This window comes from Mastigoproctus giganteus, chromosome 13 (genome assembly GCF_048544385.1).
Source record: "Mastigoproctus giganteus isolate SK-2022 chromosome 13, ASM4854438v1, whole genome shotgun sequence".
In the NCBI taxonomy this organism is placed as follows: domain Eukaryota; kingdom Metazoa; phylum Arthropoda; class Arachnida; order Uropygi; family Thelyphonidae; genus Mastigoproctus; species Mastigoproctus giganteus.
Genome location: NC_143587.1, coordinates 5162398 through 5185759, shown reverse-complemented (window position 1 = coordinate 5185759; position 23362 = coordinate 5162398). Strand labels below are relative to the sequence as shown.

The 23362-nt window shown below is 37.4% G+C and overlaps 1 protein-coding gene across 2 annotated transcripts in view; it reads right to left on the bottom strand.

Annotated features, from left to right (window-relative positions):
• Positions 1-3671: 3671 nt before the first annotated feature.
• Positions 3672-23362, bottom strand: part of Sem1 (Suppressor of exocyst mutations 1) — a 41990-nt gene continuing 22299 nt past the window's right edge. Inside the window, exons 2-3 of one of the 2 annotated variants that reach the window (XM_090387557.1) lie at positions 12539-12635; positions 3672-3840 (exon numbers count right to left, since the gene is read on the bottom strand). In XM_090387557.1, coding sequence (XP_090243683.1) covers positions 3774-3840; positions 12539-12635 — 164 coding nt within the window. In that variant the 3' untranslated portion in view covers positions 3672-3773. The remainder of the gene's footprint in view (positions 3841-12538; positions 12636-23362) is intronic. The other variant, XM_090387558.1, reaches the window with a different exon arrangement.

Genomic DNA, 23362 nt, shown 5'->3' with positions numbered 1-23362 from the left:
ACATGCATTCCTGTCAAAGTTGTGTTTCTTCCAACAAACACAACTTCCCTGATTCAACCATTGGATCAGGGAGTAATAGCATCATTTAAAGCTTATTATCTGCGTCGAACATTAAGCAGTTTAACTGAACTAGAGGATAAAGAGGAAATGACAGTTAAAACTTTTTGGAAAAACTACACCATTAAAAACGCAATTGAAAACATTGATAGTTCTTGGAAAGAAGTCACTAAGAAATGCTTAAATGGAGTTTGACGCAAAATATGGCAAAATAAGTTTGGCCCAGAAGTTGTACTAGAAGAAGAAAATAACATCCAAGAAATTAGAAATGAAGTTATCCAGATGGCTCAATCAATAGGTTTCGAAAATGTCGATGAAGAGGATGTTAGAAATTTATTGAATGCAGAAGATGATGTTTTTTTTAGTGGAAGATTTGAAAACCTTGTTAGCAACGAAGACAAAGTTAATGAAGACGAAGTTAAAGAAGTTCCTGCCGAAAAAGTGTTAACAACCAAAGATTTAAAAAAAGGTACTTAAATGACATTGAAAACGTTTTAAATTTTTTTTAGTGAAAATGATCCTGATTTAGGAAGAAGTGTTATTGTTAAGCGATCAGTGTTAAATGCAATAACTCCGTATAGGCAATTGCTAAATGAAAGAGAAAAAGAGCATAAACAACAACTTTAGACTCGTATTTTAAAATGTGATTTCACTTTGTATGTAAGTTGACTGTTTATTTAATAAAACTTTTCTTTGTTCGGAAAAAAAGCTTTTCATTTTCTTTACGTAGGAACGTATCCCTATTCTGGCCATAGTATTTTTACCTCTGAAAACGAAGTAATTTCGTAGAACGCATCCTATTCGTTATTCGAGGTATGCCTGTACAGTGTAGCACTTATCTGCCCACTGAATATTTTGTCAAAAAATTCGGAGAGCCAGCTGATTAACTCCATTTTCCTGGTGAAGTGCAGTTTTGTTTAAATCACATGTTTACTATGAACAAAATCAGTGTTTGTTTCTGGATTTTTGTTGTTTTCCTGTATAATAGTGAAACAAAGTAGCCAAGTGGGTGCTTTATTTTATATAAATACTATTTTTTCATATTTTTAGCCTTATTAAACAAAATATGAGTAACCCCAGTACAGAAAGTAAATCTGAAGTGTTTCTTGATTCAGAATCAGATCCAGACTCCAAGTGAAATAAACGAGAAGTCTAAGCTTTTTGAGAAATAAATAAATAATAGAAGTGAGCCTAATTGTAATTCTAGTCAACCAGGCACAAGCAGCAACATGTAGAAGAAGGCAGCTCATTAAATGGAATCTGGTAAGGTAAGAGGTCATAAACATCCTTGAAATCCAGATATGTGGTCAAGACTTCAACAAAAAAAAAAAAAAAAAAGCTTATCTGGCCAAGAACATAAAACTAGAAGTGGTAATGTAGTTTCAGGAAAGATTTTTCTGATAAACTTTGAAACTGCACAAGAAATTACAATTCTAAAATGTCACCAACAAGTAGAGAAGCTTGCTTCAGATTGTTTTATGTTTATGATGGTGTTTCTACAATTAAAAGACACTATCCGAATGATGAATTCAAAAAGCCAAGAAATTGTATTTTTTCTTTTTATCTATCTTGAGAATAAAGATATGGGTATGCAAGTATTTCCAAGAAGCTTATCAAATGTCTGATGGGAGAATTAACAATCGTTGTGTTAAAGATGTTAGCAAGGTCACTGATGCAAGAAGCCATCTGCTCCAGGTAATAAAATTGATATTTCAGATGTCATAAATCATATACAGTCATTTCCTGCCTATACTAGCCACAATACTCACACTCATAATCCTGATCAGAAATATCTGAAACCTGATTTCACTATTAAATAAATGTTTGACATATATTGGTAATTGGTGTAATGAAAATGGAAAAACAACAGTAAAATGTATTATGCGTAAAAAATCACTAAAAATAGAAAAGAAACTACATCTTAGGAAAGGCTAGAGTAGCCATGAACGAAGATAAAGCAAAATGCTCTGATGATTGTTACATTTTTACATTTGAATTACAGAAGGCATTGGCATTTCCTAAATTATCCATATCAACTGCTTATTATAAATTGGGTGCCAAGTGTTGCATGGGAAGCTCTTTTATGTATATCTGGCCAAAGACAGAAGGCTCAAGAGGATTGCAAGAAATGGTAGCTTGTTTGAATCACATAACTCTACATGCTAAAAATGCAAAACACAGTCACCTTCTCTTGATTCTTGAAAAGGACAGTATTGGAAAAGTAAAACTGTTCTCAGTATGATAAACTTAATGGTACAGAAATCAGTGCAGACATGATTGATTTAAAATTTTTAGCATCTGGTCATAACTGTAGGGGCATGCATTCAAATTGAGGAAAGACAGTTTAGAATAGATGTGTGGAAATTTGCCTTTAGCCAGCAGGTAGTTGATTCCCAGAACAGAATTCCATCTGGTGTTGTGAAAGTTGATAGCTTAAATAAATTTAAGGCTGAACTAGACAAACATTTGGAGTGACCGGATGGGTGAAATGGGAAGTTTTTTTTTTTTTTTGTTTTTTTTTTGGCTGATGTTGAATAAGCTTGCTTTCTTGCATCATATGCCTCAACTAATGCTAATGCTAACTATTTGCCAAAACAATTCAGACTTCGCTTTAATTGAAAGCAAGCCAAAAAAGTCAACTAACATATACTCACACAGGGACTGGTATAATATAATTTTAAAGTAAAAACAAAAATAATTTTTCTGTCATTGAGAAGAAACATACTGACTTTCTATGACTGCTTCCTCCAAAGCTTTTGGAGGAAGCAGTCATAAGTAAAAAGAAGACAATGGATAAAGAAACTGTAAACTGGTTGAAAATGAGATGTGTAAGGCCTGAGAAATAGGAACCATAAAAAATAAAATTTGTAACCACATTCTGTAATGAATCATTATTCAAAGTGATTAATGTTGAAAAGAAACATGTCAGATGACAGAAGAGCATGATCATCACACAAGATCTATTGTATCCATCAGTAAGACCCATTACTGTTGTAAAAATGTGATATGATGTTGACGTATATACTGCCAATTCAGCATAATTATTACAAAAAAACTCAAGTATCAGAAGTGACCTGCCTAATCCTAATTCTGATGATGAGTGATTCATATACTGTGATTAACATGAACAAGTTTACAGTTTAAAAACAGTATCCTGTAACAAAAATCAAAGTGGATTTACATTTTCAAAATTTTTGTTTGTTCGAATAAAAAATGTTGTTAGTTTGCAAATAAATTATTTTGTTTAATTTAAAAATAACACTGGAGTTAAGACTTTTTTGTTATAGTTTTTCAACAATTATTTCAGTGGCCAATAACAGTTACCTCCACAAAAAATTCATATTTTTTAACTGACTTTGCTTTCTTTTAATTACTAACATTATTATCTTTAAATTTATGATAATATGAATTCAACACCTATTGTGAAGTAACATGACAAAATAAACCTGGAATTTTCTATGGGCTCTCAACTTTAGGACTTAATTTTTCAGTTTCATTCTCAGCGAAGCTTAATCATATTAGCTTCTTAAAACCTCATAACACTGGAAGGATAAACATTTATCAGTTAAAGGGAGAGAAAAGTAATGCTAATTTTTAATCTTCAAAGAGTTAAATGCATTTCAAAAATTAATTTATTTCATTCAAAGTACATTACAATACACATAATTAACAGATATAGATACAATCAAATAATGAAAAGTTTAATGAAATGGGCATCATGTCTTCATGGGTTCACCAGCTGCAGAACCATCCACTTTAAAGCCTTGTTTTTCCAGCTCTGTTCTAAAACAAAGCAAAAAATTAAATGTGTATCTAAGTAACCACTAGAATTAGTATAATGTGTTCAAATAATGAAAAGGCATTTTACACATTAACTAAAGTTAATGTGTAAAATGTTGCTTTTAAGGCAACTATATTACATCAGCAGAAATACAAAACAATTCTGTAATTTATACACCACACCTAATGTTAGTATTAGCCATATGGTGAAAAGCATAATGACTAATACCAACATTAGGTGTGGCTTTTGCTGCATAAATAAACAAAAAATAAAACAAAATATGTATAATTAACCACTCTTTTACCACGTGAAATTTTAATATATATTTTATTAAGCATAGCTTAAACTAATATATACAATAGTGTGACGTTTCAGGTGTCTTGCCGATACAGATCATCAGACCGTGCTGCTGACCGACCTGAAGAGAATGGGGCTATTGTATGTATTAGTTTAGGCTATGCTTAATAAAATATATATTAAAAATTCCACATGGTAAAAGAGTGGTTAATTATACATATTAATAATTCTTAATGGATGACAACCATGTAACATCCTTCCCCAACTATATTAAAACAAAATAAATAAAATAAAAAATACACTATGTAATTCCTTCCTCATAAAAATGAATTTATTTTGAATTTTTCCAAGCTGATAGCATCACCCATCCAAGGAAGCAACTTATTCTAGCACAGTTAACAAATTACAGACTAAATGAAAACTCCCTACAATCCAGTCCAAACCTTCTTTCCTCCCATAATTTTAATTTCTGACCTTTAGCTGAGGGAATTATTTTCACTGTTCACTGCAAAATGCACTGTTATAAGAGTGAAAATTACACTCTCATTATTTTATTTTCTCCTCTCAGAGCCTTATAGTCCTCAATGTTATCCCCTCCAAGGTGACCAAGCTCTATAATACCACCACATATTCAAAGTCTTCCTTCATACAGACATCTTCTGCCGATCTCACTGAGCCCAATTTTGCCCTTATTATTCTTTTGGACCCTTTTAAGAAGCTTATGATTTTTTAGGTTCATTCTCCATAACTGGACAGTGTTCCAAATGCAGCCATACTACTACCCTGAAAAGTGGGATTATGGTCTTCCCTATCTCTACTAGCAAATGTTTCGACATATCATCGATGGAACCCAATAGGCCTTCTTTGACGTCTGTCTAGACTTCATGTCCACCTGTACTATAACTAGTGATGGACATAATAGAATGATTAATAATGGATTATTTCAATAATTGATTATATGCACTCCAGTTGATGAAAAAATTAACAACAGAGACTAAACGGAACTATTATATAGTTCCGTTTAGTCTCTGTTGTTAACTAGTAATGACCCTTCACTCTTAGTATTATTAACATCAGATCAAATTCTCCACTGTTTTTCTCCTTGTTGATTTCATAATAACCTAATTTGCATATAATCGATTATGCCTGTCACTAACCATCACAATTATAATCTCTTCCCAAATACTTCAGTGTTGAATTTTACAATAGATCCTCAATTTCTGTAATTATAAGAATACAAATAATTTACACAATTCATAAAAGAATACCTTTTTTCCGATAAATCAAAATAAATTAATAATAAATATTTAAATGAAATGTGTTTATTTTACAATATATCATGGTGTGTTCCTTTTAGAAAATTAAACATTCTGAATGTTTTATGTTTTTAAAAGTCTCTCAAATTATTTTTGCCCAGGATCCTGGAAAATTTCATCTCGTAATGGATGCATTGTTAAAGTAACCCAACAATGAACTTCCGTGGAACTTTTCCCCGATATGTGTATGGTATATTTGAAAGAGATTATGTTGACTTGTGTTGACTATAACATGATCATTTCAAATTTGGCAAATTCTAAAAAAAAAATTCAGCAAGGGTCAGGCTCAAAGGTTGCAGGATTTGGGTGATTCAACTCTGATTGAAACACATACACAGGGTACACCACTTATTGTGATCACAGATATAATGATATCACTTTTATGAAGGGCCAATTAGACATATACTAATACACAGAAAATCAGTGCCTCAATTTGTTATCGCTTTTGTTTTGTCTTATTGTGCAGTGCAGTGGAAGTCATTACGTAATATCCTGATCTGTTCCTTGTCCAGTTACTGCTGTTGCTTGGTATAATTCATGAGGCTGTTGGTGTCATTACTCTGTGAAACAAGTACTGTATCCGAATTCCTACCAATCTGACAGTTTTACACTAGAGTATTGACCCTTTTCTAATTCTTGATTTTAATATTTTCTTTATTTGTTTTTAAAGGTTTTCATGGATTTCAAGAAACATAACTTTCATTCTTATTGGTGACTTTCTCGAAGAAATAGTAGACAGTCAAAATAAAGTATTTTATATTGCCTGATTTTTTATTTTTTTTCTTTCTGTCCACTTTTACCTTTATATGTACACATTTCTGCTTTGCATCAATAAACAACACTGAAAAGCTGTACTCCTGCTTCTTTCTTTTGTTGTTATCAATTAACTGTGTTCCAAACTGGTATCTCTCTCTCTCTCTCTCTCTCTCTCTCTCTCTCTCTCTCTCTCTCACACACACACACACACACACACACACACACACACACACACACACACACACACACACACACACACACAGAGAGAGAGAGAGAGTGGCTACAAAATTAAAACATTATTGTGTGACTAGGGTACACAATACAAACCATTTCCAAGTGAGAGAGGATATTCTACAGTTTTCATTCGCCAATGAAAAAATGTGCATACTGCAGTAGATGGCTCCATGATTGCAAAACTATAATCACGGTGGAAGTTACGTACGGTTTCATTCTCAAATGGTGCTGTTACATGTTGCCTTTGACATGTTAATATTTTCGCCGCCTACTTTTCTGACAAATTTTCTTATACATAATTGTGTCAAAATGGATTGAAAAGGGTAGGGACCGAATTAAATCAGCATTAGTAGAGGCATATGATGCAAGAAAGCAAGCTTATATAGCATCATCCACATAAAAAAAAAAAAAAAAAAAAAAATTAAAAAAAATAAAATAAAAAATCTTCCCATTTTACCCAACCATTCACTCCAAAAGCTTCTCTAGTTCTGCCTTGAACTTATTTAAGTTGTCGACCTCCACTATGACAGAAGGAAGTTTGTTCAAACTATCAACCACCCACTGACAATGCAAATTTCTGCACATCTATTCTACAATTATCTTCTCAATTTGAATTTGTCCCCTCAGTTGAGTAATCTGAGCAAGAGGAAGAATTCCATCAGAATTGAGCTTGCTCAAACCATTCAGGGCCTTATACCTTAATTAGATCAACCCGCAGGTGCCTGGTCACCAGACATTGCAATTTGCAGTACTTAAGCCTTTCTTGGTAACAGCAACCCTTTTCCATTCACCAATCTCATTGCCCTTCTCTTTACTTATTCCAGCAGCTAAACATCCTTCCTAAAATGATAACTCCAGACCTGTGTGCAGTACTCAAGGTGTGGCCTGACCATTGCATTATACAAGGAGAGAATCACATCCTTATCCCTGCTGGCAATATTCCTGTATATCATTAATAAGACACTTTGGGCTACTTTACAGCCTGTCTGCACTGCTCAGAAAAGCCGTGAAATAGGGTTGAATTTGAAAGTGTCTGTAATTCTGCCCAGACACGATAGGAGAGAGTATATGATGAGAGCTTTGTCGGTCAATTCAGCCCTGGAAAGATTGTGCAAGGCTCAAGGGGTAGAATTTTTTCCAGCGTGGACTGTACTTGTTAACAGGAGAGATTGCTTCTACAGGGATGGGATACACTTAAATAGAAAGGGTGCAAGAATTTTTGCTGATGCTATCGAGGCAGTGTTAGGTGGGTCGGAAAACTGCTAGCTAGGGGGGGGAGACAAAGACGAATAGATTAACAGCAGCCACTGGCAGAGGTGAAAGAGATTCTTGCACTGCTTCTATTGAAATGAGCAGAAGCCTTAAAAACAAGATGCAGGATATTTCAGAGACTGCTGGGAGTCAATGCGGTACAAGTAAACACATGGGCTGTGTTAGGGTAGCTAAGAATAGAAATAGGTGCATGTATACTTGCGTGTACACCAATGCTAGGAGTTTAGTACATAAATTTGATGAATTTGAGGTATTGCTCAAAACATCAAAGGCAGATATTGTTGGGATATCAGAGACATGGTGTCACACAGATATAAGGAATGCAGAACTGGAATTTGGGGAGTACAACGTCTACAGAAAGCATAGACTGGATAGGAAGGGAGGAGGGGTTATGCTATTAGTTAAGAAATACATAAAATCCAAGGAAGTGAAGCCAGTGGACATCGCTGGACAGTACAGTGTCGAGTCAGTTTGGTGTGACATAAGCATTGGGAGATACAAAATTGAGAGTAGGAGTGTGCTATAGGCCTAATGACTCTGATGAGTATAATAAGAAACTGTACAGGGAAATAGAGTGGGCCAGTAAATCAGAGAGTCTTATAATGGGAGATTTTAATTTCCCAGATATTGACTGGAATTTGGGGGCTGGTCACTCACACAGTAGCAAGGCTTTTGTGGATGGATTGGATGATTGTTTTCTACATCAGCATGTTCAGGAGGCAACTAGAGGGAGGAATACTCTTGATTTGATTATCAGCAGTGATTCTTCATGCATTAAGAATCTGCAGATAAATGAACCACTAGGTGGCAGTGATCACAGTGTGCTGAAGTGGGATTTACTCAAAGAGGTAACTACCATTAGGGGTAAAGGGAAGGGTTATTACTTTCGTAAAGGCGACTACGATGGACTGAGACAGTATTTAAATTCTATACAGTGGGACCAACTGATGATGTTACCAACAGCAAATGCAAAATGGGAAGCATTGAAAGAACTTATCTTGGAAGCTACTAGGCTTTACATACCAACTAAGAAATATTGTTCAAGGTTTAGGCCTAAATGTATGTGAGATGAACTGATGAGGCATATGGCAGAGAAGAAACATGCATGGGATACATACAAATTAACACATGACACAGAAGCCTATGATAGATACAAGTTGATATGCAACCAAGTTACAAAGGAGGTTAGGCAGGCGAAGGCAGATTACGAGAAATCCCTGGCAAGGGATGCAAAGAAAAACAGCAAAGAGTTCTTTACTTATGTAAACTCTAGAAGGAAGGGGATGAATCAGATTGTTCCACTTCATATCGATGGGTCAACTGTTGATGATCCTGCTCAGGTTGCTAACAAACTAAATGAATATTTTGCATCGACATTCACACATGAGGAGTTATTTAGCGAGGGGAAAGCCAGAGGTGTATTCAACTCTAGCAGTAAGCTAGAGAATCTTGAAATAACTGAGAGTAAAGTGGAGGAGAAATTGTTGAAGATAAACACAAGAAATGCACCCGGGGTGAATGGGATCTATCCAGTTATATTAAAGGAGGCAGCAGAGGAAGTAAGCAAACCCTTAGCCATAATTATGAGAGCTTCCTTGGACTCAGGGGAGGTACCCACAGACTGGAGATGTGCAAATGTGACCCCAATTCACAAAGGAGGATCAAAGGCTGACACAAGTAATTATAGACCTTTGAGTTTAACATCTGTTCCAGGAAAATTAATGGAGGCACTAGTTAAAGAAGCACTGCAGGATCATTTAGACAAGACTTCAGTTATAGCTCGGACACAGCATGGTTTTGTTAAGGGGAAGTCTTGCCTGACCAATTTGATTGGATACTATGATGCAGTCACAAAGGAACTGGATGCAGGGAATAACTGTGATATTATATACTTGGATCTTAGAAAGACTTTTGATACTGTTGCACATGGAAGAATGCTGCACAAATTGGAGCAGTGTGACATTGGAGGCAAATTGCTGCTGTGGATAAAGGGGTGGCTGAGGGGGAGAAGACAGAGAGTGGTAATCAATGGACACTGCTTGTCGTGGACTAATGTTATTAGTGGAGTCCCTCAGGGCTCAGTGTTGGGTCCATTATTGTTTTCTGTATTCATAAATGATATTTATGATGGTACATCATGCTTAATGTCGAAGTTTGCAGACAATATTGCAGCAGCATAGTGTCAGTAGTGTCAAGGACACTACTGACACTATGCTGCTGCAACAGGATCTGGAAAGGTTGAGCAGATGGGCTGAGAGGTGGCAAATGAAGTTTAACATTGACAAATGTAAAGTACTACACATGGGAAACAGCAACCCCAGAGCAACGTATCAACTCTGTGGTACTACACTGACAGTGGTAGAGAATGAAAGGGACCTGGGGGTGGTTGTGCAGGCAGATATGAAGTTCTCTGAGCAGTGCAGACGGGCTGCAAGAGTAGCTCATGGTCAATGATATATAGGAATTTTTCTAGCAGGGATAAGGAGGTGATTATTCCCTTGTATAAGGCAATGGTCAGGCCACACCTAGAGTACTGTATACAGGTCTGGAGGCCTCATTTCAAGAAGGATGTAGAGCTGCTGGAACGAGTACAGAGAAGGGCAACAAGATTAGTGAATGGAACAAAGGGGTGCTCTTACGAAGAAAGGCTTAAGTTTTGCAAGTTACAGTGTCTGGAGACTAGGCACCAGCGAGGTGATCTGATAGAGGTGTATAAAGCCTTGAATGGTTTGAGCATGCTCAATGCTCATGGGATTCTTCCTCTCGCTCAGAATAATCACCTGAGTGGGCATAAATTCAAATTGAGGAAAGACAGATGTCGGATAGACGTGCGAAAATTTGCCTTTAGCCAGCGGATGCTTGGTTGGTGGAACAGACTTCCATCCCTTGTCATGGAATTTGATAGCCTAAATAAGTTTAAGGCTCAGCTGGACAGGTATTTTGAACGAACAGAGGAGTGAAGTGGAAGTGTTTTTTTTTTTTTTTTTTTTTTTTTGGCTGATGCTGCATAAGCTTGCTTTCTTGCATGAAATGCCTCTACTAATGCTAATTTCATATCTGATCGCACAATTATCCTTAGGTCATTTCATTCTCCACTACACTGAGCATAATACCACACAGTTGGTACGATACCCTGGGGTTACTGCTACCCATATACAGTACTTTACAATTGTCAATGTTAAACTTCAGTTGCCATCTCACAGCCCATCTGCTCAACCTTTCTAGATCCTGTTGCGGTAGTGTACTGCCATTAACAACCCTCCCAACTTTCATATCATCTACAAACTTGGACATTAACCCCAATATACCTTCATCAATATCACTGATAAATACAGAAAACAATATGGGGCCCGACACTGGACCCTGGGGAACACCACGAAGGGCAGGGTCCATTGATTACCACTCTCTATCTTCTCCCACTCAATCACTGGCAGCAACTGCCCTTAATGCCATACTGCTCCAATTTGTACAGTAGTCTCCATGTGCAACAGTATCAAAACTTTTCCTAAAATTCAAGTATATGATATCAAAATTATCAAATACTTGAAATATCCAATCAAATTTGTCAGACCTCCCCTTAACAAACCATGCTGTGTCTGAACTATAACTGCAGTCTTGTCTAGATCAGTGCTTCTCAAACTATCTGTGGTGAATGATCACTTTCATTTATTTCCAATCTGCTGTGGACCGGTAATGGATGAATCATCAGGGACTAGTAACGTCCACAGCCAATTTCCAATTTCCAGTGGATTGGCACTGGTCCGCAGACCACACTTTGAGTAGCACTGGCGTAGATGATCCTGCAGTGCCTCTTTAACCAGTGATTCCATTATTGTCCCTGGAACAAAAGTTAAACTAACAGGTTTGTAATTACTCGTGTCACCCTTTATGAACTGGCAACACATCTTCCGTCCATGGGGACCTCCCCTTTGTCCAAGGAAGCTTTCATAATTATGGCTAAGGGTTTGCTTTCTTCCTTTGCTGCCTCCATTAATATAACTGGATAGATCCCATCACTCCAGGTGCCTTTCTTATGTTAAACTTCAACAATTTCCCCTCAACTTTGCTCTCATTTATTACAAAATCATTTACCTCCCTGCTATAGTTTGATAAGCTTCTGGCCTCCACTTCCCTACAGACTTTCTCATGTGTGAATGTAAATACTCATTCAGTTTGTCAGCTAACTCAGCAGGATCATTAACAATCAAACAATTGATATCAAGTGGACCAATCTGATTTAACCCCTTCCTTCTAGAGTTTACATAAGTAAAGACATCTTTGCTGTTTTTCTTTGCATCCTTTACCAAAGATTTCTTGTAATCTACCTTTGCCTGACTTGATTACAGACCAGCTTATATCTACCATAGTCTTCTGTATCACCTGATAATTTATAATGTATCCAATGCATTTTTCTTCTCTGCCACAAATTTCATTAGTTCATCTGCCATCCATTTAGTCTGAACCCTGAACAGTATTTCTTACTTGGGACAAAAAGCCTAGTAGCTTTCAAGAATTCTTCCTTAAATACTTCCTATTTAGAATTTGCTGTTCCCATTGGTCCCATTGAATTTAAAAACTGTCTGAGACCACTTTCATCACCTTTACAAAAGTAAAAACTCTTCCCTTTACATTCTTTTAATAAATCAGCCTCTGGTGAAGGTTGCTTGATCTAGTATTTGTTATCTATATAGCCTCTATCACCTGAAAGTCGTTTTAGATATGTATAACATACCCAATTCACACAATAAGGTTTTAATTTTGTAAAGGAAGTTTGTGTATATAAGGAGGGGAGAAGAAAAAAGAAAGAAAGAAAATGTATCCTCACCTAAGTTGTTGACTAAAGTCATCTTCAACATTATCATCATCCCAATTATCTTCCCAAACATTTATGTCTTGATCATCTTCATCTTTTCCTGTCCAATCTATATATACAAGATAAAGAAAATGAGCAAAAGAAGACAACAAAAATAGTAAACAATGAAAAATTTTCTCTACAGAAAAGAAACCAAAATAAGAATTACATTATATGAAATGCAATTTAGTCACATAAAGTTTACTAAAAGTACTTAAAAAAATATAACAACAATATCTACTATGGTAATTTCAAATTTAGAACTAAAGTCACTAATAGTATTTCTGAGATTTATAAAATGATTAAGGAAACTGTATTAAGAATAAATAAAAACAAGTTAGTTAATGTATGCAATGCATTACATTTCAGATGTGTTAAATAATAATAATTCATCATTTATAAAGTAAAAAGTAAGTCACCCCATCAACACGAAAATGTGAAATGGTTCAGAGCTTTTCCAAATTTATAGTAATATTTTTGTAGGGAAACTGTGTATTGAAAGATATGAAATCGAAATCAAACTCAGAACCGTCCCAGAAGGTCAACAGAATAAATCTTGAAAATTCAGCAGCAATCTGCATTTTTCTTGTCAATTAGCATTAGCAGGGCATATGATACAAGAAATCAAGCTAATACAGCATCAGACAAAAAAAAAAAAAAAAAACCTTCCCATTTCACCCATCCACTCACTCCAAATGTTCGTCTAGTTCTGCCTTGAACTTATTTACGTGCTGATCTCCACTACAACAGATGGAACTACTGCACATCTAGTCTACAATTGTCTTTTTGCCGCCTAAGGTGAGTAATCTCAGCAATAGGAAGAATCCCATTAGCACTGAGCTTGCTCAATCCATTCAAGGCCTTATACACCTCAATTAGATCACCTTGCAGGTGGCCAACCGAGCTAGCCGGGTGGGTCAAGTGCCTGCCTGGCAACCCAAAGGTAGCGGGTTTAAGTCCCCGCCTTGGGTTTGGATCAGAGTAGAAAATGTAAAAACTTTGGGAGGTGCATTATGGCCACAGAAGCCAATACGAACTAACAAAGGAAAAAAAAAAAAACCCACAGGTTTTTTTTTTTTTGCAGGACTTAAGTCTTTCTTGGTAACTCCAACCCTTTGTTCCGCTCACCAATCTCATTGCCCTTCTTTGTGCTAATTCAGCAACTCTACGTCTTTGCTAAAATGAAGCCTCCAGACCTGTATGCAGGCCTGGAGGCTTCATTTTAGGTGTGGCCTGACCATTGCCTTATACAAGGGGACAATCCCTCCCTTATCCCTGTTAGCAAAATTCCTGTATATCATTGACAAGACACCATGAGCTACCCTTGCAGCCTTTTTGCACTGTTCAGAAAATTTTAGGCTGGTTATTTTTATTTTAATTTATATAAACAGTTTTTGTAGATATACGTAATACTTTATAACACCGTTATTTCGTTCGAATATTGCAGGCATTGTTTTTGTATATAGTGATAGGGAATTCAAATTTTTAATTGAGGTAACTAGGTAGCTCTAACGTATAATTATAGAAACAGTAATACGCTTCACTGTTTCTATTAGATAGCGTAGTATTGACATTTAATTTATTGATTTTATTAATTTAAAGTATCATGCCCCAAACTAGAGCAGCAAAGCAACGGGCACAAAGTGGCAGGAGTGCTGTGACTCGGGGGAGAACTGAGGGGGGGGGGCGATTGTCCAACGCATCACAGCCTAAAAAAATGTGCAACTTGTGAAATGTTTGCCGAACTATCTGGAACGGAACATGATATTGCCATGGGGGATGTCTTTGTGTGTGCGCAATGTAAGGAGTGTAAGGAAATCAGGCGACAACTCAGCGTTGTTATGGGCCTATATGAGAGTTTGAAGGACAGGGTGGATGCCCTCAAAAGATCTAAATTCAGGGGCCCATCAGGCTCTCAACTGCCCACATCAACGCCAGAGCTTGCACTTGGTCATCACACAACACAGCGGCAACACCCAAGGTAGAATGCGCTGGTCCCTCAGGAACTAGTAGTTGTTGGTGACTCTATTGTCAGGGAGACAGAAAATATATTGTGTAAAAAGGATAGGTGGAACAGGACCAGGGTATGTTTGCCAGGGGCAAAGGTTGATGACGCTGTAGAGCAGATATCATCTTTTAAGGGCACAAAAGGTGATATAGTTGTACACATTGGCAAAAATGATATCAAGAGTAGGAGACCGGCAGAATTACTTAACAAGTACAGGTCACTGATGAAAAAAAGCCGTGAATTAGGGTTGAATTCGAAAGTGTCTGCAATTCTGCCCAGACAAGATTGTGCAAGGCTCAAGGGATAGAATTTTTTTCAGCCCGGACTGTACTTGTTAACAGGAGAGACTGCTTCTACAGGGATGGGATACACTTAAATAGAAAGGGTGCAAGAATATTTGCGGATGCTATCGAGGCAGTGTTGGGTGGGTCGGAAAACTGATAGCTTGGGGGGATACAAAGACTAATAGTTTAACAGTAGCCATAGGCAGAGGTGAAGGTGATTCTTGCACAACTTCTATTAGAATTAGTAGCGACCTGGAGCGAGGGGTGTTGGGGGTTTCAGGGACAGGTGGCAGTCATCGTGAAACAGGTGGGTATATGGGATGTGTTAGGGTAACTAGGAGTAGGAGTATGTATACTTGCATGTATACCAATGCTAGAAGTATAGTAAATAAATTTGATGAATTTGAAGTGCTGGTCAAGACATCAAAGGCAGATATTGTTGGGATATCAAAGACATGGTGTCACACTGATATAAGGAATGCCGAACTGGAATTTGGGGAGTACAATGTGTACAGAAAGGATAGACAGAATAGGAAGGGAGGAGGTGTTATGCTGTTAATTAAGAAAAACATAAAATCAAAAGAAGTGCATCCAGTTGATATAGATGAACAGTGCACTGTTGAGTCAGTTTGGTGTGACATAAGCACTGCGAAAGCAAAAATAAGAGTAGGAGTGTGTTATAGGCCTAATGACTCGAATGAATACAATGAACAATTGTACAGAGAAATAGAGTGGGCTAGTAAATCGGAATGTCTTATAATGGGGGATTTTAACTTCCCAGATTAGCATTAGCATTAGTAGAGGCATTTGATGCAAGAAAGCAAGCTTATGCAGCATCAGCCAAAAAAAAAAAAAAAAAAACTTCCGCTTCACCCCTCCGTTCGTTCAAAATACCTGTCCAGCTGAGCCTTAAACTTATTTAGGCTATCAACTTCCACGACAAGGGATGGAAGTCTGTTCCACCAACCAACCATCCGCTGGTTAAAGGCAAATTTTCGCACGTCTATCCGACATCTGTCATTCCTCAATTTGAATTTATGCCCACTCAGGTGATTATTCTGAGCGAGAGGAAGAATCCCATCAGCATTGAGCATGCTTAAACCATTCAAGGCTTTATACACCTCTATCAGATAACCTCGCTGGTGCCTAGTCTCCAGACACTGTAATTTGCAAAACTTAAGCCTTTCTTCGTAAGAGCACCCCTTTGTTCCATTCACTAATCTTGTTGCCCTTCTCTGTACTCGTTCCAGCAGCTCTACATCCTTCTTGAAATGAGGCCTCCAGACCTGTATACAGTACTCTAGGTGTGGCCTGACCATCGCCTTATACAATGGAATAATCACCTCCTTATCCCTGCTGGAAAAATTCCTGTATATCATTGACAATACTCCATGAGCTACTCTTGCAGCCCGTCTGCACTGCTCAGAGAACTTCATATCTGCCTGCACAACCACCCCCAAGTCCCTTTGATTCTCTACCACTGTCAGTGTAGTACCACAGAGTTGATACGTTGCTCTCGGGTTGCTGTTTTCCATGTGTAGTACTTTACATTTGTCAATGTTAAACTTCATTTGCCACCTCTCAGCCCATCTGCTCAACCTTTCCAGATCCTGTTGCAGCAGCATAGTGTCAGTAGTGTCCTTGACAACCCTGCCAACCTTTGTATCGTCTGCAAACTTGGACATTAAGCCCGATATACCATCATCAATATCATTTATAAATACAGAAAACAATAATGGACCCAACACTGAGCCCTGAGGGACTCCACTAATAACATCAGTCCACGATGAGCAGTGTCCATTGATTACCACTCTCTGTCTTCTCCCCCTCAACCACCCCTTTATCCATAGCAGCAATTTGCCTCCAAAGTCACACTGCTCCAATTTGTGTAGCAGTCTTCCATGTGCAACAGTATCAAAAGCCTTTCTAACATCCAAGCATATAATATCAAAGTTATTTCCTGCATCCAGTCAGTTCTTTTGTGACTGCATCATAGTATCCAATCAAGTTGGTCAGGCAAGACTTCCCCTTAACAAAACCATGCTGTGTCTGAGCTAAAACTGAAGTCTTGTCTAAATGATCCTGCAGTGCTTCTTTAACCAGTGCCTCCATTAATTTTCCTGGAACAGAAGTTAAGCTCACAGGTCTATAATTACTTGTGTCAGCCTTTGATCCTCCTTTGTGAATTGGGGTCCCATTTGCACATTTCCAGTCTATGGGTACCTCCCCTGAGTCCAAGGAAGCTCTCATAATTATGGCTAAGGGTTTGCTTACTTCCTTTGCTGCCTCCTTTAATATAACTAGATAGATCCCATCCACCCCAGGTGCCTTTCTTGTGTTTATCTTCAACAGTTTCTCCTCCACTTTGACTGGAACTTGTGGGTTGGGCACTCACACACCAGTCAGACTTTTGTGGATTTATTGGATGATTGTTTTCTGCAGCAGCATGTTCGAGAGGCAACCAGAGAAAGTAATACTCTTGATCTGGTTATCAGCAGTGATCATTCATGTATTAGGAATTTGCAGATAAAAGAACCACTAGGTGGCAGTGATCACAGTGTACTGACGTGGGATTTACTTAAGATTTAATTACCATCAGGGAAGGAAAGGGTTTTTGCTTCTCTAAAGGCGAGTACAGTGGTCTCCGACAGTTTTTAAATTCTGTACAGTGGGATCAACTGACGATGTTACCAACAGTAAATTCGAGGTGGGACGCATTCAAGGAATTAATCGTGGATGCTACTAAAAGTTTCATACCTATTAAGAAATATTGTTCAAGGTTTAGGCCTAAATGGTTGTCAAATGAACTAATGAGACTCATAACAGGGAAGAAAAATGCATGGGATGCATATAAATTATCAAGCGACTCAGAAGCCTATGGCAGATATAAGTTAATCTGTAATCAGGTCACAAAGGAGGTTCGGCAGGCGAAGGCAGATTACGAGAAATCCTTGGCAAAAGATGCAGAGAAAAACAGCAAGGATTTCTTTACTTATATAAACTCTAAAACGAAGGGGATGAATCTGATTGGTCCACTTGACATCAATGGTTCGACTGTTGATGATCCTGCTCAGATAGCAAACAAACTGAATGAGTATTTTGCATCTACATTCACACATGAGGAATTATTAAGGTTTGAAAATGGCAGAAGGTTATCAAATTGTAGCAGGATACTTAATGATTTTGTAATAACTGAGAGCAAAGTGGAAGAGAAACTGTTGAAGTTAAACGTAAGAAAAGCACCTGGGGTGGATGGGATCTATCCAGTTATATTAAAGGAGGTGGCAAAGCAACTAAGCAAACCCTTAGCCATAATTATGAAAGCATCCTTGGACTCAGGGGAGGTTCCCACGGACTGGAGATGTGCAAATGTATCCTAATTCACAAAGGGGGATCGAAGGGTGACACGTGTAATTACAGACCAGTTAGTTTAACTTCTGTTCCTGGTAAAATAATGGAGTCGCTGGTTAAAGATGCAATGCAGGATCATCTAGACAAGACTGCAGCAATAATTCAGACACAGCATGGGTTTGTTAAGAGAAAGTCTTGTCTGACAAATTTGATAGTATATTATGATGTGTTTACAAAGGAACTGAATGCAAAAAATAATTTTGATATCATATATTTGGATTTCAGGAAAGCTTTTGACACTTTTGCGCATGCAAGACTATTGTACAAATTGGAGCAGAATGGTATTAAGGGTAAGTTGCTACAATGGATAAAAGGATGGTTAAGTGGGAGAAGACAGAGGGTGGTAATCAATGGGTGCTGCTCTTCGTGGACTAATGTTATTAGTGGAGTCCCACTGGGTTCGGTTTTGGGTCCACTGTTCTTTTTATTTATCAATGATATTGATGAAGGTATATCAGGCTTAGTGTCGAAGTTTGCAGATGATACAAAGGTTGGCAGGGTTGTTAATGACAATAATGGCAGTGTGCTACTGCAACAGGATCCATTTTATTTTGTGTAGATGGGCTAAGAAGTGGCAACTGAAATTTAACCTTGACAAATGCAAAGTACTGCATATGGGTGGAAGTAACCCCAGAGAAACGTACCAACTGTCTGGTACTACACTTAAGGTGGTAGAAAATGAAAAAGACCTGGGAGTAACTGTGCAGTCAGATATGAAGTTTTCTGAGCAATGCAGACAGGCTGCAAGGGCAGGCCATGGGGTTTTGTCAATGATATATAGGAATTTTGCTAGCAGGGAAAAGGAGGTGATTATCCCTCTGTATAAGGCAATGGTCAGGCCACATTTTAGGAAGGATGCAGATTTACTTGAGCGTGTACAGAGAAGGGCAACAAGATTAGTGAAGGGAATGAAGGGATCCTCTTATCAAGAGAGGCTTAAGTTCTGCAAATTGCAGTGGCTGGAGACTAGGCACTCGCGTGGTGATCTGATTGAGGTGTATAAGGCCTTGAATGGGTTCAGCACGCTGAATTCTGATGGGATCCTTCCACTTGTTCAGATTACGAACCTAAGGGGGCATAAATTCAAATTTAGAAAGGACAGATGTAGAATAGATGTGTGGAAATTTGCCTTTAGCCAGCGGGTGGTTAATTGCTGGAACAAACTTCCATCTGCTGTTTTTTTGGAAGTTGATAGGTTGAATAAATTTAAGGTGGAACTGGACAGGCATTTGGAGGGAATGGTGTGATTTTTTTGTTTTTTGGCTGATGCTGCATATGCTCATACACTTGCTTTCTTGCATCACATGCTACTACTACTACTCTCGCAAAAAGGATTCTTCTGCTTCTATGCATATCTTTGGTGACACTCCGATTTCTAAGCAAGATGATATATCTCTTTTGGGGATTACCCTGACTTCTAATCACTCTTTTGCACAAGCACATTACAAATATTGCTTCCTCTGCATTTAAAAAACTTGGTTTTCTCTTTTGCACTCTGTGTTACTTTTCTTCCAAACAGCTGTTCACTCTGTACAAATCTCAAATCCGCACTACCATGGAATACTGTTCCCACATCTGGGACGGTGCCCCCAAAATTTCTCTCAGGCTTCTAGATTCCATTCAGAAGAGGGCAATTTGGTTAATTAATGACTCATCTCTAACAGAATCTCTCCACTCGCTGTCTTATAGATGTATTGTTTCTGCTGCATGCTTTTTCTACAGATACTTCCATGGGCACTGCTTCTGAATTGGCTTCTATAATTCCTGCTCTCTCTTTCAGAACAGTCCGAACACGTACCGTCACCAGCCAACATCCATTTACTATCCAACTTCAAACTCACAGAACCAACTTTTCATTTTCCTCATTTATTCATTTGACTGCAGTTTTCTGGAACAACCTTCCTTCATTCGTATTTCCTGAAAATTACAGTCTACAGAAGTTCAAGTATAATGTCACCAGACATTATAATGTCTGTTGACATTATAGTATAATTCATTCAAGTATAATGTCTTCATCTTCTCAACCTGCACGGTACTAAGTACTATACTTCTAATACCTCTCGTGTTTGATGTTTTCATAAAAAAAAAAGAAAAAAAAAAGCCTGATATACCTTAATCAATATCATTGATAAATATACAAAACAACAGTGGGCCCAACGCCAAACCCTGGGGTAGACTCCACGAAGAGCAGCCTCCATTTTTTCCACTCTATCTCTTCTCCCACTCATAATTATGACAGCATCCTCTGACTCATGTCTGTCTGTCCGTCCATCCATCCACCCACCTGAATGTAACAACTCAACTCCCAGTGGGCAGATTTTTATGGAATTTTATATTTGGTTCTTATAGAAAGCTTTGTCATGCCATCCAAAATTTCATTGAAGTCAGATAAATAGAAATCCAGCAATTTTTTTCTTTTTTCAATACAACTTGTATGGAAAAAGAAAATTCTTAGATTAAATGTAGTTTAAATGCAGTATTGTTAGCTTTAGACAATCCTTGCATGCTTCACATGTATTGTTATGAAAGGGTTGTGAATGTGGTGGTGTTGCTTGTGATGCGAGCGAGAGAGAGAGAGAGAGAGAGAGAGAGAGAGAGAGAGACTTAAAAATATATATGGAAGAAGAGCAATAAAGATTTGCATATTAACCTTTTACTGCAGTTAATCACAAGGAAAGAAATTTCCTGTAATTTTTTGCAGTTAATTTTAATAAAAAAATAGAAAACACCTGAAATATAACGCACTGCATAATACATTACTTGATGAGATTAAAGTTCCATTGATATGACATTTTCGCATATGTTTTGTTGGCCCTTTCCAGGTCGGGAGGACTATAACTGATCTTTCATAAAAATACATGCTTCACATGTAAGATCAGTTTAAGATCAGTTATAGTCCTCCCGACCACTGACCACAGAAGTCTATTCATGTGTTACTCTAGAATTAAAAGTTGGATCGAGGCAAAATTTTTTTACCTATGTTCTGTTGGTCCTTGAGAAAATTTCAGGACCAGTGCTACAATTTCACAGCCATCAATCCCTCTTCCTCTACAAAAATTAACATAAATCAAAGCATGTTCTTGCATTAAGAACAGATTTTAGGCAAATGCAGTTTAACATTTGCAGATGTAAAGTACTGCATATGGGTAGCAATAACCCCAGAGTAACTTATCAACTTGGTGGTACTACACCTCAGGGTAGTAAAGAATGAAAAGGAGCTGAGGGTAATTGTACAGTGTGATATGAAGTAGTAGTAGTAGTGGCATGTGATGCAAGAAAGCAAATGTATGAGCTTATGCAGCATCAGCCAAAAAAAAAAAAAATAAATAATCACACCATTCCCTCCAAATGCCTGTCCAGTTCCTCCTTAAATTTATTCAACCTATCAACTTCCACAACGACAGATGGAAGTTTGTACCAGCAATTAACCACCCGCTGGCTAAAGGCAAATTTCTGCACATCTATTCTACATCTGTCCTTTCTTAATTTGAATTTATGCCCCCTTAGGTTCGTAATCTGAACAAGTGGAAGGATCCCATCAGAATTCAGCGTGCTGAACCCATTCAAGGCCTTATACACCTCAATCAGATCACCACGCAAGTGCCTAGTCTCCAGCCACTGCAATTTGCGGACTTTTTCTCCCACCATTGCCATTCACAACTGGAAAGACTCAAATAGGCAATGTTTTCGTCAGTTCCTCAATTTTAGGCCAAGCTGGGAGTACTAGAAACTTTTTTTCTCTATTTGAGTTGCTACACTAACGACTATTTGTGACTATGGACCCTTCATCCTGAGTGCCGGGCACTCAGTTAACCGATTTTTTTTTTTTTTGGCTGATGTTACATAAGCTTGCTCTCTTGCATCACCTCTACTCTACTACTACATGGTGAATACACCAGGTGCTTGTGCGTATATGCTAATGCACCTAAAAAGGGATATAATTAATTTAAAAAGATGTAAAGGCTGTGTACAGTTCAATTAACATTGTACATTACTCCAGCAATACAGGAACTGAGCATTTTGTGTAAAATTACAATACAGTAAACCCCCGCTATTCGCGGTATCTGTATTCGCGGTTTCGCGATCGCTGATTTAATATAAAATGAAACTTAAAAAAATGTGAATTTTAAAGCGCCGTGAATATTTTCCTCTATAAAAAAACATGGGCGTGGCTAAAATTATCTTTCCCGGTCAAAACTGGGTTCAGTGGGTGGGGGAGACGGGTGACAAAATTGCGAGCGTGGATGTTTCTCGCTAATCCTTGTTCAGTATGTGTTATGCGCTTGTCATGGAAGGTTTGGTCGTTTGCTTTTAATTTATATGCTTATAAATTGAATAAATTTATCAATTTATAAATTGATATGCTTACAAAAGTGATAAATCTACCGTTTTGCAATGTAAAACAGACTTTTTCGAGTGTGTTAACGGAAGAAAGTGCCTGTATTGTGGACAAGTTCTTTTTTACCTGTACAAAAATATGGCTACGAATAACAAGGGAAATGTGAAAATATCAAAGAAGGTGATGATTAGCGAATAAAATTGAGTTATTAGACAAAATTTGTAATGGTGAAAGTGTCTCTTCAGTGGCAAAACATTATAAAATCAATGAGTCAACGGTATGATCAATCAAAAAATCGGAAGAAAAAATCCGCCGTAGTGTCCTTGAAAACGCGCTAATTGCTTCAAAAATTTGCTCTGTAACTCGTGATGTTAAATTAGAAAAAATGGAAAAGGCTTAAAATCTGTGGATAGAAGACCGAACTCAAAATAAAATTCCGTTAAGTTCACTCATCATTCGTGAAAAGGCAAAACTCCTTTATCAACACTTCAGCGAAACTGGTGATAGCACTGGCGGGATAAGTTTTTTTGCTAGCAAAGGCACTGGTTTGAAAGATTTGTTTGAAATTTATAATAAATATTACATTTAATATTAAATTGTTTCTTATTTTCATTTCGATGCCATATATGCTTGCATTTCACTATGTACTGTCTATGTACAGTCATATTCTGAAGGTACATATAATACATACATAGACAAAATTTTAGACTAGTTTTTCTTATATATTTCATACTTTGGAACGGAACCCCTTTATT